At 39.6% G+C, this 19,318-nt stretch overlaps 1 protein-coding gene across 1 annotated transcript; it reads left to right on the top strand.

Moving 5' to 3' along the window:
- Window positions 1–936: 936 nt before the first annotated feature.
- On the top strand, window positions 937–9,211 carry MEOX1 (mesenchyme homeobox 1). The gene is made up of 3 exons (XM_009326670.1): window positions 937–1,683; window positions 7,742–7,914; window positions 8,779–9,211. Exons 1-3 carry the CDS (start codon window positions 1,233–1,235, stop codon window positions 8,899–8,901), a joined length of 747 nt encoding a protein of 248 aa, XP_009324945.1. The 5' UTR covers window positions 937–1,232; the 3' UTR covers window positions 8,902–9,211.
- Window positions 9,212–19,318: the final 10,107 nt, after the last annotated feature.

Below are 19,318 nucleotides of genomic sequence, written 5' to 3'. Positions count from 1 at the left end.
GCAAGGCCTTAGGGGAATAAGTATTGGAAATGGTTGCAAGCAGGTTATGGAAACATGGAACACATGCACACATAAATTGTCATTAAAAACATGGAGAACAACCTTGAGATAAGTTGCAGTAACCCTAGCATAGCAGGGTTTGGGGCATTCCCAGCTGCCACACTTCTGTGAAAAAGGGATTGAGAACAGATTCCCTGATAATGTCTTTTCAACTGTGATGGCTCCAGGGTCTAAGAATCTGCTTTCTGTTAGGAAAAACTATAAAACTTTCAACAAAAGATGAAAAACTTGTCTTCCATTGGCATAAAAGCAGGAGATTTCCTGGCAGGAAGGAGTGGCATATTGAAAATTCCCTGGAAAGCAGAAGACAGAAAGAATAACTGCCACTGGCAGCAAACTCCAACTCTCAGCAAATACATGTGTTACAAAGCTAACAAAACAAACAAACAAAAATAACTCAAAACCTTGCATGTGTGCACAAGCCAGGCTTAATACTTTTTTTTAAACTTAGGATTGGGCTTTAAATTATATATAATGAGTGAAGTCCTTTCTTACTTTTATTTCCCACTTTAGTTCTTGAAATTTGGCATCTGTTGAATTCTGTGTTAGGGCTTTTTCCAAATCCAAGACTTGGGGAATTTTGTTAACAGTGCAATAAAAATAACTTCATAGTGTTACAGGGAAACATTAAAGCCTTTTTTGTGTCCTGCTCTTTTTTTTTTTTCTTTCCCTTTTAAAAAAAATACAGACATTGTTTCTTTAAAAGGCTCCATCTGCAAATCCCATTAGATGTGCATATAAGGTTTCGGATGATTAATAGTTGCCTGCTTTGCTTTGGTTGGAGGGACTGAGTGTATGTACGTTAACCCCTCCCTCCCCTCTCTCACATTTCACTTCACAAACTTGTCACTCTCTCCCCAGCACAGTATTTAAAAAGTGTTTCGCTCATGTCCAGCACTTCACAAGGAAGCAAGCTTCAGGCCTTGGGAAGCAAGTCAGGGCAATCACTGCATAGATCTGGTTGCTGTTTTCCAGTCGGGACAATGAAGACGTTTAGAAGAGTTCCCAAAGTAACAAATCTGCAACAGCATAAAACCCACAAACAAACAGTTGTTTAGGGAGGAAATCTATTCCATAAAATTTGGAAGATTTCCCCTCTGCTCCTCTTCTGATTTTGAAGCCTGAGCTATAACCAGCCACGAACACTGGAGTGTGGACAGGATTGGAAGCAAATGGATCCCACCAGCAGCAGCTGCATGCGCAGTCCACAACCTCCTGCCGCACTTTGGGGGTGCCTGCGGAGCACCCATGCGGATGTCAGCACAGCTTCAGGGCTGAACCACTACCCACCAGCACCATTCTCCTTCCATCAGAAATCAGATTTTGCTACTTACTCTGATTTCTCAACCTCCTGCCTGGTGACTGCTCCCCATAGCTTCCCACATGAGGAGCGGGCATTTGTGGAGCAGCACCCCTCTTTCCAACACTCTGACTGGCATTTTGCAGCAACTGAGGCCAGAAGACGACTAAATCCAGGATTGGCCTTGGGTTCTGGGGAGTCAGAAGGCAGCAGCCCAAATGTAGTGAGTGCGGCAGTGGGTATGAATGAAGATGATGAGGTACCAGTAAACACTACAAATGAGACTGAGAAAAAGTCATCCAAAAGAAAAAAGGAAAACTCAGGTAGGTGATATGAAATCAGGGTTGTGGGATAGTACAGGCTATAGAATGAGAGCACCTGTAAGATTAGGAATTAAGAAATAAAGCTAATGAGGAAAACATTTTGTAATTCTTGACTGGGGAAACTTACACAATAACAACACTGAAACTAAATGGCTTATTCTTTGATGACCTCTGGTGTTTGTATTTCACTCCTGCAGATCTTGTTTACTGAACCAGGCATTTTACTCACCAGCACAATGCACGTTTGCTGTAACTAAACAGGAATCACATGGCATGTATACGCTGAGCTGAAAGTCCTAGGATATGGAGTTATATATTGCATATCTGCCATTTGTTCAAGCATAAGAGAATGGCAGTCAAAGAGCAAAAATCCCTCATCTTGAGCTGCCTGTGCTAGTTGGAATTGTTTTACTAGGATTTTGAAATACAAGATGCAATGTCTCCCTTTAGATGTAAATTCTATTTGACCTCACTAAATATTAAATGTTTTTACCTCAAAACAGGAGGTACTAAAAGTTTGCCCATCAGTACAATGTCCAACAATGCAGCAAATGTAGACAGTTTTCATTGTGTCATCCTAGCTACCAAAACATACTATTTCTACAGCGCAATATTCAATAATTTCATAATTATATAACCTCTGATTTGCTGCTGTCTGAAATCCAGGAATGTGAAATATGCATAAAATTGTTTTCTCCTAAGGAAGCTGTTAAAAATTAAGATGCTTATACACATTCATTTGCTATAGTATTCATTGACAAGCTACAGTGTGCTTTTTCCCACAGCACTGCTATGAGGTGGGGAATATTTTCCAATATCCCCATTTTACAGGTAGAGAACACAGAGATAAAAATATTTATTTATTTATTTTTAGGTTTTACAGGTTGGCTACAGAAGAGCCACCTCTAATCCAACTTTCATTTCTCCATTTTGCAATTTAAACAACAAGCTTGTATTCGTGCTCTCTCTGTCACACAATTAGTGCTAATCTCATTCTCTTCCAATATGAATAGGCTGTCAGGGAACACATAAAATAACTAATATTTCAAACCTCATTATACTCAGAATCTAGTTTACTCCACTCAGTTATGTGTTTTTATTTTGGAAACCCAGCTTTGTAAAATTCAAGTTCATTTCTATTGAAAAAGCATGTTTGGGGCAAAAATTTCCCAAAAACCCAGATGCAAAGAAGTTAAAAAAAAAAAATTAAAAGTGAACAATGCTTTTATTAAAACATTTGCTAGTCATAGGTAAACAGCAGATTTCAGTATACTCAGATTAGAGGAATATCCTTATTCTTAAAGAGACTGATTTTGATTTCAAAGCACATCTCCCTGTTTTAAGTAGAAGGCAAATGTTCTTTCTATTCTCTATTACCAGCACCCTTGACATTTTCTTTTCATACTTGCTGCTGTCCCATATACTTTTCCTTACAGGGGAGCTGTAAGCAATGACATCACTGAAAGGTATGGTGTTTCCTACCTTCTAGCAACTGTTGCTCTCTGTACAAGTTGTTACTCTGACAAATGCAGAATAATGAAAACATCCCAAGGGGGATTCCATGGCTTTTCATTTCACTCCCTTCTTTGCTTACCAGACAGCAGATAGAATTATTTGATATCCCTCCTGCAAGCTTTTCCTTCCTTCTGTCCCCAGACAAAATAAAACAAATGAGGGGAAAGTCTATGAGCAATTTTATTGTGATTTCCTTCACTTTTACACCAGTTCCAGAAATGCAACTGGACATATCACATACTGATTGTTTATTCTAAGTGGAACCTAAGTCTTTTCTCTCCTCTTGAGAATTTTCCTTGACTTCTTTAAAAAAATCTAGGTACCCAGAGCCTTCTCATCAGAGATTGGGCTAGTAAAGAAAAATATATTGAAATCACTTGAAGACAGAACCTACAAAATAAACTATTTTCTTTTAGCTGGTGCCTTATCCACCACAATTTTACCTGAACTACAATATAGATACAGCATTACCACTATTTGTACTAGTGCATGCAAAAACCCGTGGTTCTTGTGAAGACCCTAGTTATTACAAGATACACAGTGAAGATCTTGGAACATGGCTCTTTGCAGAGTATTCTGAGAAAAGTCTAAAATAAGCATATTTCTCAGACAAATAAGCAGAATGGTGTAAAAATAATAAAAAAGCTTGTCAATCTTCAAAACTTTCTTTGAAGCATGGATATATTAAAAACATTTAAAGAATGGCTTTGTTATGGCAATAACAACAGTGGCATCTACTACAAGTACTTGTGGATAAACATGCACACACCCTTCCCTTCCTCTACAGACTTTAGTTATTTAGATGCCATATCCAGTCTTGACTTCACAGGCTCACCAAATGACCTGAAGATAGAAGTTAACCTAGTGATAGCTTTCACAGCTGCCTCTGCTGTCCATCCACAAGCCACAGCCACTAACATTCTGAAATAAAATTTCAATAAAGTTTGTCTCACCTGTTTGTACTAAATTGTACTTGCGTTATTACGCACTTGAAGTCCCCACATCTCCAACAATAGTAATATAATACATAATAGAATTCAGACAGCTTTATTTTATGTGAATGAAACAATACAGAATGTTAGTGAGGTTGCAGTAGAAATGAGAATGTGATAACAGTGCGTAATGACTCCCTTAACAACATTAGACATACAATGTCCTTGACTGAAAAATTCTGGAAGACTTTGTATTAAAATGTGTAGAGCTGATCTGAATTGCCACCTGCCAACCTTTTTCAGTCTTGCCACTAACTATAAAGAGGATTTTCTAAGCTTGCGATTCCCATTTGCAGTCATGGTGGCATAAAAAGCAGTAGACAGGAGTAGATAACAGGTAGCATCAGATAACCTGAGAAGGACTCAAAAGCAAAGTACAGGCAAGTTCCTGATCAGTTTGAAGTGGTCTGGGTGCAGAACATCACGTGTCATAGCCCTCCATATGCACCCTCCATTGAGTATTATTCCATGAGGTGCACACATTGAAGTAACTTCTGGATACTTTATCATCAGCTGCCAAATGAATCCACTATTTACGAGGTCGCTTTACTTGGCCAATGTTCCTGATAGCTTTCAGAATTTTATGTTCCATAACAGCAAAATCTACCAGTGTCTTACTACTTGATTTAACCACCACCATGCCCTCAAAGTCTTTAGTGTGGGGAAAAAAGTAACACTGCAGATGTTTCATATTTTTATTTTACTTTCTTCTGCTGAGGGAAAAATTGCAGACATCGACAGTAGTTTGCAGAATAACAAACACCAGATGCACTGATCTGAGCTATGGATCACCACAAACATCTAACAAGCAGGTAGGATCTTCCATGTACAGGCATTAGTGATCCCCATACTTCCGTGCCTAAGCTGCTCTCTGAGCAATGCAAGTACCCTCTGTGGTGCCAAAATCCTGTATCTGCACAGTGCAGAGTCCTTATGCCTTCCTCCAAAGCATTGTTTACTGGCTATTGTTAGTAGACCAGTTCAACCCAGAGAGGGATAGTGAGTACAATTTCATGAGACCAGATTCTGATTCAGTTATGCTGGTTGTAAGCACAAAGCAAAGCCAACTTCTGTTGACCAGCTCCAAATGCTGAATTTGGCTCATTGTTTTGCAGGGGATGGGTTGCCTCTTCATACACATAGGAATGTAATAGTGTCTGACACAGTTTCTGTTTTGGAAAATTTATAGCTTAGGAAGATGTACCATTTGGGTTCCTACACATATTTTGCTGCAGGCCTGGGGAAAGGCAGCTGTTCAGTACAACCACACAATGAAACTCGTTGGGATCCTGGAAGTGTGCATGCTTCACGGTAGAGACACAGATCTTCCTGTGATTCCTGAGCAGCCTTTTTTTTTTTTTAAACTGGCAGTACAGTAGGAAAATCTTTCCAAGCCGATTTGTCCTTTCACACAACATTTGCCATTTTCCACATTCTGTTGTCAAAACTGAAGTAACTAGGCCCAATTTCCACTTTTGGAATATCACAAAACCTCCAGCCATGAATAACCATATGTCTCTTTACAACACCATGTGGCACACAGCCTGGATGACAGGATCCAAGCTACACATCCTGCTTTGTTCCCAGAAATACTTAGCTACTTAAAATTATTCACATTGCTTTGTGGAGATGGAGACTGGTGAAAGTGCCCCTTAGAAAGGATGTTCTTTGCACAGGGTTAAGTGGTGAGCTCACGTGTATATTCAGGTTGCATTAGCTATTTTTATCGCAGGTTAATTTGACAGAGGTGGCTTTAGTTCCTGCAGTGTGTTATTTGCATTGGAGAGCTGCTTCACTCCTCCAACACGTTTGCTAGGGGAGCAGAAACCCGGGGGAAGCCCTTGAGACCAAGGATCCCAGAAGCTGATGGCAAAGTTCCCAGCAGGGGATCCACACTTCAAATCCTGTTTCCCCACCACTCTCTCAAAAGTCCCATTTGTTAGCCTTTGGGAAATATGTAATGATGTGTTTGTTCAGTAAGAGATAAGAATGAAGGGGATTGTACAACTATGGGCAAAAGCATGAGGAGAAACTTCTGGGGTTTTGTTTTCATACTTTCCCCAACTTTATTTGTGGATTTTTGAAGTATAAGTAGCAAGAACAATGTTAATGTAAACAAGACTAATTTCCTTGAAATACAGAGCAGTACAGCTGCAGCATGTGATACACTGGTCCCTGTGCACGTTGTCACTAACGACAGCTATGTTTGATTTCTCTATTTCTGATGGACAGAGCTAAGATCAGATCGATCATGAAGCCTACAGCAACACCTGACAGATTTTTCCAGCCTTATTACTTTGGCAACCAAAAGGACATCTAGATGATGCTGCTGCGTGTCGTGCTCATTGCTACCATTTTGTATATAATTTCTATGTAGAAATATTATGTTAGGACTTCATTGCATACTGGTTACACACAGAAATTAAGTAATTAATCCTCAACATACAAAAAACCTACTAGCATCTTCAGTTCAGGGAATCTAGCCAACCACTGAGGCAAGAGGGGAGAAAGAGTCAAGGAACTTGTAAAACTGACTCCCTGAAAGATTGGCAGTTTGGGCTTTGCTTGCTGAAACAGGGCATTTTTCCTTGCATTGCTTGGAGATTTTTCACAAGCACCAATTTTAAAAATAGAGGAGAAAAAAGAAGGGGAGCGAGGGGAGCGAGGGGAGCGAGGGGAGCGAGGGGAGCGAGGGGAGCAAAAAAAAAGATTGCCAGTCTCAGGCAAAGTCAGTTTGTGTTTGCTTTTTAGCATAATTGGTACAGCATCCCTTTGGCTATGGCTTGAAATTTGGCTTTGAAATACGACTCTTGACCACATGGCAGCCGAGTGCACAAATAGCAAAGAAGTTTTTCAGGGCAGCACAGTGACAAGGATGATACTGAGGCCAATCATGCACACAGATACCAGATCTCCTTGTAGTTTTCATTTAGCAAGGATTAGAAGCAGCTCAGTCTGGAGCATCGTGCACCAATTCAAAGAACACTGGTTCTCTGGTGTTGCTTGTTTTACCATGTTCCTGCCCCCGCTGCCCTGCCAATTATTTCCAGGCCATATGCTAGCTTAGGGTGCTTACTAAGTGACTTTATCTTATGCCCTGCACCAGAGGTCATCACCACGCGCTCATAACACATTACACATCATACACACAAAGTGCTAGCTTTGCTGCCTGTTGCTTAATAGATCAGGGGAGAGTGATAATATGTATATAAGGAATTAAGCTAAAGATGTGGGGAAGGAAACTATTTTGATGCAATGATAGCAAGGAACGAGAGCTTCCGTCCCACAGCTACTCATTTCTGACCTTGCACAGCCAGGCCTGTGCTTCTGCAATTTTGACAACACACCCCTACCTGACTCTGCGCTGTTGTCCTCTTGAACCCGACTGACAACATGGCTAAGTCATGCTGAGCTGGAGGGGACATAACACAAACTTCTTAAAACTTCCACTTAGCACTTGAATTAGTAGTTTACATTGGACCTCTGCAATACACATGTTCACACAGATCAATGTAACTGCAAATTACACAACATGTGTGCTTGCCTTTTAGAAAACCAGAACTCAAGCAACAAGGGAGAAACAAGCAGCAAATCACGGAAGGAAAGGACAGCTTTCACAAAGGAGCAGCTACGGGAGCTGGAAGCTGAATTTGCCCACCATAACTACTTGACAAGGCTCAGGAGATATGAGATAGCTGTGAACCTGGATCTCACCGAGAGACAAGTACTTCCTGAATCCCTGCCTCCCCAGCTTCTTCTTCCTCCCCCACAACTTCTCCCTAAAGCTAAAACCCAGATATGTTACTCGAGGGTGTACTTTTGCAATGGCACAGAGGTATTTTAATACAAAGCCTCCACATTCTTTTAAAACACATTTGTTACAAATTTCTGTAAGTAGTTAATAAATGTCATTATGTTTATCTAAACTAAAGACACATTTGGGAATAACTGATATCTACTGAGCTGTTGTTTACCACCACTCATTGGTACATACCGGTATGTCAAAGCTTACAGATGGAATATGGATATCACCTTAGACTGCAATTACCAGGAAATTATTAGAATGATATATGTTTGATACATGCATTCTTCCTGGGCCAGGTAGCATTTTGAGGTGATAAGGAGAGACAAAAATGCAGAGTTTCATGGAGAGAGATATTTCTGTTCTCTCATTGTGATCTCAGTCCGGGTTTCCTTATCAAAGCTTAGTGGACAATAGAGGAATTGCTCAATTAAGTGAAGCAAATTACAATTCCTGAAGCATTAGATTGGATGGACTAGATGTTAAAAGACATTAGACGCACTGTGCTCATTGGATTGACATGCTTAGTTGATATAAAGAGAGACTCTAGGCAAAGCACTTGTACTACATTTGTGGGTCTCAGAGAAATATGTGCCTGGAACAGTTTAGAAAGAATTGTTTCTGCCTCTGTTGCAGAGATGGATTACTTAAACTTGTGAGGTTCCTTTCACCTTTTCTTCTAGAATTCCACAAAACATCTGTCTATTGATACACACATATATGCACAGATCTGCTTATACAGCTCAGATTGAGGCAATAAGTAATTATTTCCTTTTTATCACCCAGGTCAAAGTATGGTTTCAAAACAGAAGGATGAAGTGGAAACGTGTTAAAAGTGGGCAACCAGTGTCCCCACATGAACATGACACAGAAGATGTGGACTCTGCTGCCTCCCCCAGCTCTGACTAGTCCTTGCAGCAGTGGGAGAGAAATATGGAGAAAGTAATTGATCAGAAAGTGGATGCAACACTGCTCTGGGTCAGCTACACCATGAGATGATCCTGCTTGCAAAACCTGTAGCCCTGAGTCTTTAAAAGGTGTATGATGCTTTAGGTTACAGAGGCAATTAAAGAACACGGGGAAAAGCCGAAGGAGAGCATGATTTTTATTTTTGTCTGAATGAATTTAACTCTCTCTGGAATTGTCTTACTACCACAGATGTGTCGGCAGAATAAAAGCTAACAAACACTGAATATAAAACAAGAGTAATGTTGTCTAGGCTCCCAAACACTCAGAAAATACAGGTTGTCAGTCAGCAAGAAAGGGTTCAGCAAGTGATAATGCAACTGTATTCTCATTCAACCTTTCCCTGGTCACATCTACTCATTCTGCATTTGGACTTGACAAGGCACATTTTCCTTGTGCATTACTTTAAGAGAAATAAATACTTTGACAGTCACTGATTTTTCTTGCAATATGAATTGAACACCTGTATGGCTAGGCAGTAAGATTACAAAATAAAAATTTGAGACCAAAACCATATACACAGAATTCTGCTTACCAGTTTCAGAAGAGATAGCTTTCACATTGACAGTCCAAGAGGACGGGTGCCTTGTTGATGGCAGCAATTTGCAGAGAGACATTTTTTCCAAGCTTACTGTAAATCCTGAAATTAAATTGCTAGATCTCAATTTCAAATATTTTTTCAAAGCAGTCATTACCAAATGTCACAGCAAGTATAGCATAGATTAAGCCCTCATCATAATAGCTAATCACTATTTTGTTTTGAACATTTAAATCTATTTAACTAAAGGAAAGCTACTGTTTAGTGCTGCATTTCTTTTGGATTTATGGAATCTCTCTGGAAACCCACGGTTTTCTTTGTGAATTTGGGATTGTCAAGAGAAGCAGAAAACAATGTTATCTGCAGTGGTTTAACTGAGTTTACCGTCTACAAATTCTCGTTTCATTTTTCATTGGAGACAAAAGTTTCCTCCGAATAAACATGCACATGTGTATATTTAAATTACATATAAAAACATCTGTTAATCCAGGTATTGTGTGGATTTACACTCATTACTTACTGTCTTCTAAATCAATATCTGGATTTATGAAATTTACAGTTAAGTAACCAACTTAGCCCTTTTAGCAGACTTCCCATTAATAGGTTATTTTTTGTGATTTTTTTTTTTTAGTGTTTGCAACTGATCAAATATTTCGTATAAATGAATAGTAACTGTGCTTTTCAAAACATGTAAACATCTTGTGTCTTTGATCACCTCTGCCTTTGACAGGGTTTGAGGACAGCGAGGAACTTTACCAGCAATCTTTAAAGCCACTAAAGCTGACACAGCCAACTGCCCATACTTCTAATATAAATAATATGTAAAAGAAGCTTTCCAATACAGAATCATAAACTGCCATGGCACCACCAGAAGTCTTAAGAACACTTCCACTTGAAATTACCCCCCCTTTCATCCAAAACTTTTAGTATATCAAATTATGAAGTTTTAGAAAAGCATAGTGTCTGTTTCCATTTCTTTTGTATTTTTATTTAATGTACAAATGCCATATTTTAAACAGAATTTTACACTAGCATATCACATTATGACTATTGAGAATACTGAAACTTCTGTTTAAATATTTGAAAGGTAACCATTAGTTGCGGCTATGGCATACTATCTTCCTTTCACCTTACTCTAATGCATCGTTATTGGGGTTTAACGCAGACGGCAGATATGCTGGATAGAAAGTTGAATATCTGGATGATATGTTTATAAAGTTATCTGTGCTTAGCCCACTTGTAAAAGACCTCAAAATAGATAAATATCAACTTTTTTTGGAACAGAGATGCTGTATTCTTTTCAAAGAGCTGATTACTGTATCTACTAAGAAAAAACATCCATTACATTCCTTCTTTAACATTTCCAAACTCTAACAGATGAAAAAATGAACAGTTTAGAGTATATATGTGTGCAAAACCAATTAAAAATAATTATTTTTTAAAAGAAATTATTTAAAAAAAAAAGAAACTTGAGAAGTGAAAAGCCATACAGGGTATTTTCCACTTCAAACCAAACCCAGTAGGTGGAATGGAGAAAGGACAATCTCTCATTAAAAAAAGAGTCATTAAATGTATTATGTATTTGACAAACTGAAGATTGAGAATTCTTTCAGTCTTCCATGGTGACAATAAAACATCAGGATGTCCTTACTGATGATTATGCAAAGTGAAACAAGGGTCTTGCTTTGCAGGACATTCCTTACTAGCTTGAGGGACAAGGCGCCTTCAAGCCAGCCCTCTGCAGCAGCAGCAGCAGCAGCTGCTTGCCACTCACCAACCAGCAGGATAAGGGAGCTAGCTGTGTTACTGTATGGTTTCCCACACCATACTACTTGCAACATGCCTACAACACCAAAAAAAAAAAAAAACCCCCCCCCCCAAAAAAAAAAAAAAAAAAAGAAAAAAGAAAAAAGAAAAAAGAAAACTGCATCACTGATGTTTCACAGGGCCTCTACACAAACTATGCTGTGATCACAGCATGGATGCAAACATGTAAATCCTGTGACTGTATTCACAGAGGGGTATTCCCATTACTTCTCAGATCAGCTAGACAGATATTCAGCAAGCACTGTTACCTCTGAGAAGTCCACCTATCTCTCTGCAGAAAAAAATGTGCACTTTGTCACCACAAGCTTAAATGAATGCTGCATTTAATGTAAATTAATAATTAATAAATAATCAGTTAAAATAATAACGAGTATGCATGTCCTCTCTCTGAGCTAGACCTACCCATGTCTCTTCAGATCTTTATGGTAAGGAAACACTACCCTCAATTTCCTCCCAGGACATTTGTGTGTGAACGGTATGATATTTTGATGGGAGATCTTGCAGACAGGAAGTTATGGCCGGATCCCAGTTACTCCAGCAGCATTAAGCTGAGGTGTACTATGGCAGAGCACTATTATTTGGGTTATAAACCTGACGTTAATAATAGGTTATTAACCTCATTATTCAGGTTACATAAAACTAGCAGGCTAAAAAAATTGCCTACGCACAGATGAGAAGAAGCTACAGTTTACTGTAACTTTAAGAGCAGAAAACGCCTACAGCTCTGCTTAAACCTTGATGCCTTCTGATTAAGCTTCTGACTAAACTCACTAGTTTAGCTCTTGGCAAACACTGAAGAAAGCTGTTTTTCTGAAGAGCTCTGGTGCTAACTCAGACATCCTATCCTCATCTCCAGAAACACAAAACACCGTGGGGCGGGAGTTCTTTGTTACTCATTTCCTTCTAAGCTCTTAAGCCAATTACGCACTGTACATCACCTCTGCCTCCTCCCTGTTGTGGTTAGAAAGTTTGCAAGCTGCAGAAACAGCTTATTTTGTGATGAAAACTTTTGGGCTCTTGGCTACCAACTTAAACAAAAATCAGCTCCTCACCCAGAAAGAAGGCTAATAAATCTTCCCTTTCAAGGAAGCTGTCAATGGTAGTATATTGCATCCTAATTCACTTAAAAGCTAGTCAATGAGATCTCGGTCCGTACCCATAATTACAGCTCCTAAACAGTTCTTGCTCTGTCTTTTGAGAAATAAGGTATGAGTCACCTGTAAGATCATTTTATGCTTAGGCAGTTTCCGCATGAAACCATCTGCTTATTCTAAGACTTTAGTGTTTTGTGAAGGAACATTTCACTCCTGACATCAAAGCATTTGACCCTGAACCTCTGGTGCCAAGAATCTTTCAGGCAAAGTCGGTCATCTGGGAGCAAAATCTCTGACCTGCAATTATTTTTCGCAGAAATACACATCAGGCTTTATTCTCCTCACAGAAGGGAAGTAAGCTACCTGGGGATGTTTGGCAATGCTTCCCATGCCTGATTCTCAATAAATAATCTAGGCACACAATCACCCACATAACATTGGACAGGTCTGGCAGCTCTTCCACAGGAAGCACATGCAGGCAGAGAAGCAAGATTTTCTTCCCATATAAGGCTAGTGCAAATAGCCCACAGGGAATGGGGATATCTGTATAAACACAAAAATATGTGCTGTAGCCCTTTATATCTGTGCTGCCTCTTCTAAATACAGGAAGAGAAGCACTTTCCTTAGAGTCATAGATTTTATGGGCATTTTGTCTACCTAGCCAGACGCCAACACAGCATAGGCCCTAATTTGTTTTACATAGTTTCATGTAAATGAAACATAGTCTCATGACTCCTCTGTTGTTAGCACTCAGTTTCTCTGCATCTTTCTACAGCATTAAGCTAGTCATTTTTCCAGTCAATGGAGCTACTTGAACGACTTAAAAATAACCCAAAAGTGACTAAGAAAGCATGTACTCATGTGTGTGTACACTTGACGAAGTCTTAGACAGGTCCACAACCCCACTAGAAAAACTTTAGATGGTCCATAACTTTAAAAGATCACTAATTTTCAATGTCAACTACACCATCACCATCGTCACCCCCCACACCCCTCCAGCTAAATCAGCTTCGTAGAGATCAGGAGTCTTAGCAGCAATGGTTTGATTTTAGAAGATGATGCTACTATGAATTCCTGATCTAGTTTTCTACCTGTTGTCTAAGAATACCATTGCATGGTTATTAATAGAGTAAACTGCAGATCTAGACTTCTGTGATGAGCTCTCCAACCCATACGTGAATAAGTATTTACTCGTTTGGGTTTTTTTAATGGTGTCTTATAAGTTATATGATTCAAAGAACACAGATAAAGGGCCTTCCAGCAAAATACACGATTCCCTATTATTCACTCTTGACAAATTCCCTTGAGAAAAGAGATTGAATTTTGTACTTTGAGACAATAAGTAAAAAAAAAAAAGCACAACTGCAGTGCAGACAGATTAACCCATGGTAGTTAGTTCAATGCCCTGTTAAGGTAGAAGGGAAGCACTCCAAGCTTGCTAGTTTTGTTATTGGTACTACATTGCAAGGACAAGACGAAGTCAGTAATTTTTTGGCTGGGTTACGCTTGGGAGAAAGTCTCTGGCTATTGCCTGGAGTTCGATGGTACTTATTCAGGAGCTATGTTTCTGGAAATTTGAATACCTGAATGAATATAGAAGCTTGCCAAAGATACAACAAAGTATACAAGCTATTGACTTCAAATGTCCTGGTTATTTTTATTTATTTACTTTGGTCATGTTTTAGGTCAAAACTTTTTCAGACATATTACAGTTGTATCATGAAGATGCTTCAGTGAAATTTTACAACAGTAATCACTAGTATTAATAAAACAGATATGAAGCTAGTAACAGTTAACTGTCAGTATAGCTGAATCTGTGCACAGCTATGAAATTACTATACTATTAAATTACAATCCCTCTGTAGAAGTTTTCATGCTGGCCTCATCTGTTAACCCTCCAAGTGTTTTTTTCAGAGCTGAACAATAAAGGTTGTCCTTAAACACCTGAGACAAGCTTATATTCAGAATATCTGTTTCAAAAGAAAAGATAATTTCCTTAGAAATGCAAGTATAATAAAGATTGCACAGAAACAGCTTGGAGAAAATAACTCCTCAGAGCGGAATAGCATTCTGGTATGTTTCCTCTGCATGTATGTCTTACCAGGCTGTTACTATTATCAATTAAATGCAAGAAAATGATTTGTAAAAGAAACCTACTGCATCCTAGATCCAGAGACAAAAACTGGATTTAAATATGTGCCAAAGTGCTGCTATGCTTGGCTATATACCATCCATCTCATGCCAAACCAGATGTCTGCAAAGCCTTACTGTCATGCCAGGAACTCCAGCAGTAACAAAACTCTCTTCCCTTCTTTTGCTTTCCTGCAGCACAGATGTCTCATGAGAGAATCCTGTCTATGTTGCAGGGTAAACCAGATTCTTCTATTTACAGTCTGTTTTAGTACAGGAGCAAGTTGAAATCCAGCAATAATGAAGGACAGGTATTCTTCAGGAATGGGAAAGAGGGTAGATGGCCCATTGGAACATATTTTCAATGGTTTGATGAGAGCAAATTCACAGTAACAATTTTGTTTCTTTTTTTTGCTAGAACACATATAATTACCAAAGCTCTTCCAGCCCCTGAGAGCAACCTGTCCCATGTAAAGACATACTCAGCAATCACTACCACTAAGGGATTGTGGAAAATTACCTAGTCCATGAAACAACTGTGGTATCACCAGAGCTTAAGGAAGTGACAGATTGTTATTTTGGAAACAATTTTATTCATTTCTGAATAGAACAGGGCTTTGGAGGAGCTGTGTGGCAGTTTTATGTCAGCAGGCCCATGGCTAGCCTAGGGAAGAGGTTTGTGCTTTGAAGAATTTCAGCTCATAGTGCTTTGGCATTTACTGCAGAGTAAATTCTCTCCCCAGTGATTTTCTGCCATTACAGGGTCTTGCATATAACGCTAGAAGTAGCAAAGTACCAGCCAGTGACTGACTCAATGTGTTTTGTCATTTTTGTTCATCTTGTTTGATTTTTTTCCAAATATTGCTAATTGCGACTGACTGATCACAAACATCTCATGCCATTTTAAACAACACTCTCCCAACAGTAAGCGTATCTACTCAAATAGCCTTATAGTGGACAAGAACATCTACAGTTTCCTAGGTAAGACCCTTGAAGCTCCAAGCAGAAAAGGTGCATTGTACTTCCTATACACTTCATTTCAGAACTAGTCTTTCCAAGATAATCTTGAAATTGCTGATATGACTAGTGTGATGGTTATAATCCATGAACTGGCACCCTGTTGGGGAATTTCCTACAACTTTGTCATGTCAATAGAGTTATAGAACAGTTTGGGTTGGAAGGGACCTTTAAAGATCACCTAGTCCAACCTTCCTGCCATGAGCAGGGACATCTTTCACTAGATCAGGTTGCTCAAAGCCCCGTCCAGCCTAACCCTGAACAGTTCCAGGGATGGGGTATCCATGTCTCTAGGCAATTTGTTCCAGTGTCTCACCACCCTCATAGTAAAGAATTTCTTCCTTATATGTAATCTAAATTTACCCTCTTTTAGTTTAAAACTGTTGCTCCTTGTCCTATCGCTACAGACCCTGGAAAAAGTAACTCCTGCTGCTGCAAATCTCTGCCTCTCTGAGAAGTAGCCGTGCTCTGTCAGGATTACAAGCTGGTGAAAGGCCTAAGGAATGGATACTTGCTCACAACTGCACTTTTCACCGAAGCTGGTAATAAAAGGTGTCCAATAAAAACACGACACTTCCTTTTTCATAAGGTATTACTTAAGTGGATATGACTGTATTTCATTATGGAGACAGCAAAGCAAAAAATTAGAAGCAACAGCTCTGTTTCCCTTCAAACACTTTTTAAAGCTGTGGCATATCCTTGCTAATGTTTGTTAAACCACCTGCTCATACTTTTCCTTGACAGTGTAAGAGGCAAAGATTGTGGAGGGAAGAGTTGTGCACCCCAAGGGTAAAACTGTTTGAATTGGCTGGCTGTAACTCGGAGAAAAGCTGTGATACCTTCTACATCTCCTACAAGAGGCTTATTGCAAGGGTTGAGAAAACAAGGTGCTAAGAGAGAGCAAGCAAGACACTTCTAGTGGCTGTCTGGCTGTAGGATTTGCTCAAGCAGAACCACTGTTCTTTGTCCAAAGACATTTGTGACCCTTCTGGGGCAGATAATTATTCCCTTCCCCTTGTGCACAAGTCTGAACCAGTTACAATCACACGACCAAACATTCATTACCTGCCTTTCCTGAGCTGCTTTTCCTGTGACATTTTTCTCCTATGTAGTAGGTACTAAAGTTGTGGAAGACGGACAATGTCTCTCTTTATCATGTAGGCTATGTAGTACTGGCATTCAAGTGTGTATGTGTGTGGGGGAAGAAAGAAACTGGAGAATGTTTTTTGCAATGCATCCTCAACCCTGTACAACTGGGGGTTGAGCAGGCAATCCAGAGTCCCTTTGTAGCCGCCTGTGTTGTAGTGGCTACAACACTAAGAGGGCCACAATGTGGCACTAGAGCCTCCAAGCATCTCCTGAAGCATCTCCTGTTCTAAAGCCAGCCTCAATAACAGGGTCCCAGACAGTTTGACACTTGCATCCTGGGTCTAGTTTAAGATTTTAAGATAAAAGACTATGCTGTTTTTATCATTTTCAAGCAAAGTGGAGCTATTTGGGCTGGAGTTCAGTTTCAAGCTGTGATGTGCCAGCTCCAGCTATGAGATTTCTTCTGTTAATTAATTGCAACAGAGACAAATCTGATTTAGTCTGTATGAAGTTGTGAGTAGATCATGAAAGTACATGAGTTGACATGCAAATTCAGTCACACAAAACTAAATGGTTGTGAGAGGACCCTGCATTCCAGTTGGTTTAATCTAGGGAAACACCAGTCATTTCAAAGATGAACTGGTAAATGTGGCATCATGTATTTGGGATTGATCGGTGGAAGGGTAAATAGGACTACCATAGTTCTACTTTTAAGGCAGTGTATCTTCTAGAAAATATAGGATGGTGCAGCTCCTCATAGCAGACCAATCTAAAGGTGGTAGAGCTTAATACAGCTACTATGGATGGACAAAAGAGAATACACATTACCTTTTTGAACGTATAATATTTATATTATGATCATAAAAACCAGACAGTCTTAGGATGAGGACAACAGGGCAGTGCAGACCTTAGCAAGTCTCAGAGAATTCTAAGCCAGTCCCAGGAATTTATGGCAAGTGCCATTTTCCAGAAGCCTGAGACTGGTCTCCATCTTGAAAAAGAAGCTAGCAGAGATTTGCCAAAGGAAATCTTTAAAAAGTCCAAAAGGGCATCCAGAAAATGGTCAAGATTAGTGTTTTGGTTTCCTATAAGATTACACTTGACTGCTTGCTCTCTAGTTTGACCTATAAAGTCTCTAATAAATCCTCAGGCAGTTTATCTTGCAGACAAAATGAGAGAAATCATACCCTCCTCACTGAGCCAGCTGTTCACATTTGGGTGGCAGGCATATGAACTTTAAGAGGTTCTCTCTCTTTTGACACTATAAGCAAAGATAAGCAGTATGGGTGAGCATTGCTGGGTACACAACCTGCATAACCAGCCTAAGTCATCCCCCAAATTGTGAGTTCTGAAAATGAGCAAATGGAACTCATACATTTTCCAACATGCTACTTTGACACATTCCCAAGAACTCCATACTACGCTATCAGAGAGAGGATAGTAGTCACAAAATAAATATAATGAAAAGAATGCCAACTATGAAGGAAACCTGTGAAAAAACCCTGGGTGCTTATTTTTCTATAATAATCTGGAGATGCAATTTGTCAAACAAAGTAAAATGCAAAGATGCACAGCAAAAGCACAATAGATATCTATACATAGGAATACATATCTAGACAGAGAGAGAGCGTGCACACAAAAGGCATTTGGTATGTGATGACTTCTGGAATTAAGATGAATCCAATCTGACAAAAATATCAAAATCCATATTTCACAAACCCCCCCCATCTTACTAAAAATCACTTTGAATTCTTTAGATAAAAGCAATTAAGTTGGCATTTCAACTCTTTCTTGTGACCTTTAATTTCTAGAGAAACAACATTGCAGCACCCTGTTTCAGCTGTTTGGAGCATAAAGAGATCCTTTCAAGATGAGTTACACAAATCTAGGGTAGCCACCTGTATGAACGTTCCAACAACCTGGCCTCTCCTCATTATTCAGTGTTACTCTTTGTGCTGGCAGCCTCTATCTGCACCATTTATTGCTATGGTAAGGTGGGTCTCTAGAGATGCACTGACAATGCTAGCCTAAGCTCCTGTGACAGGAAATGCTCTGGATCAGGCCTGACAAGGCAACCTTATTTTACTGAGTAATGAGATGGAGAGGAGTCCCACACAGGATATGGCTGTGTTCTGTCAAACTTTATTTCAGTGTACATCTTGGCCAAGACATAAGCTAAATCTTTAGTTGTAGAGAGTTACTGTCTCAGCTGTTGCATATTTAGTTTCTGCACATCCTTTCTCATCAAACTGGGTGGTTAGTGTTGGATAAAACGGTGGCAGCTTCGATAAAACACACAGCTTATGGTTATGCCACAGGACCATTAATTGACACTGTAAACACTGCTAGAAGAGCTGTGTCTGAATTCTCAGCTTAAATGATAAACATAGGCAAACATGCTATAGCCAACTATGCATGTTGTGCTGGTTTTGGCTGGGACAGAATTAATTTTCTTTACAGTAGCTAGTATGGGCCTATGTTTTGGATTTGTGCTGAAAACAGTGTTGATAATACAGGCATGTTTTGGTTACTGCTGAGCGGTTCTTACACAGAGTCAAGATCTTTTCTGTTTTCACACCACCCCACCAGCGAGCAGGCTGGGGGGGCACAAGAAGTTGGGAGGGGACACAGCTGGGACAACTGACCCCAACTGACCAAAGGGATA

Source organism: Pygoscelis adeliae, unplaced genomic scaffold (genome assembly GCF_000699105.1).
Source record: "Pygoscelis adeliae isolate BGI_AS28 unplaced genomic scaffold, ASM69910v1 Scaffold421, whole genome shotgun sequence".
NCBI classification, from domain to species: Eukaryota; Metazoa; Chordata; class Aves; order Sphenisciformes; family Spheniscidae; genus Pygoscelis; species Pygoscelis adeliae.
This window is presented reverse-complemented; position numbering and strand designations above follow the sequence as displayed.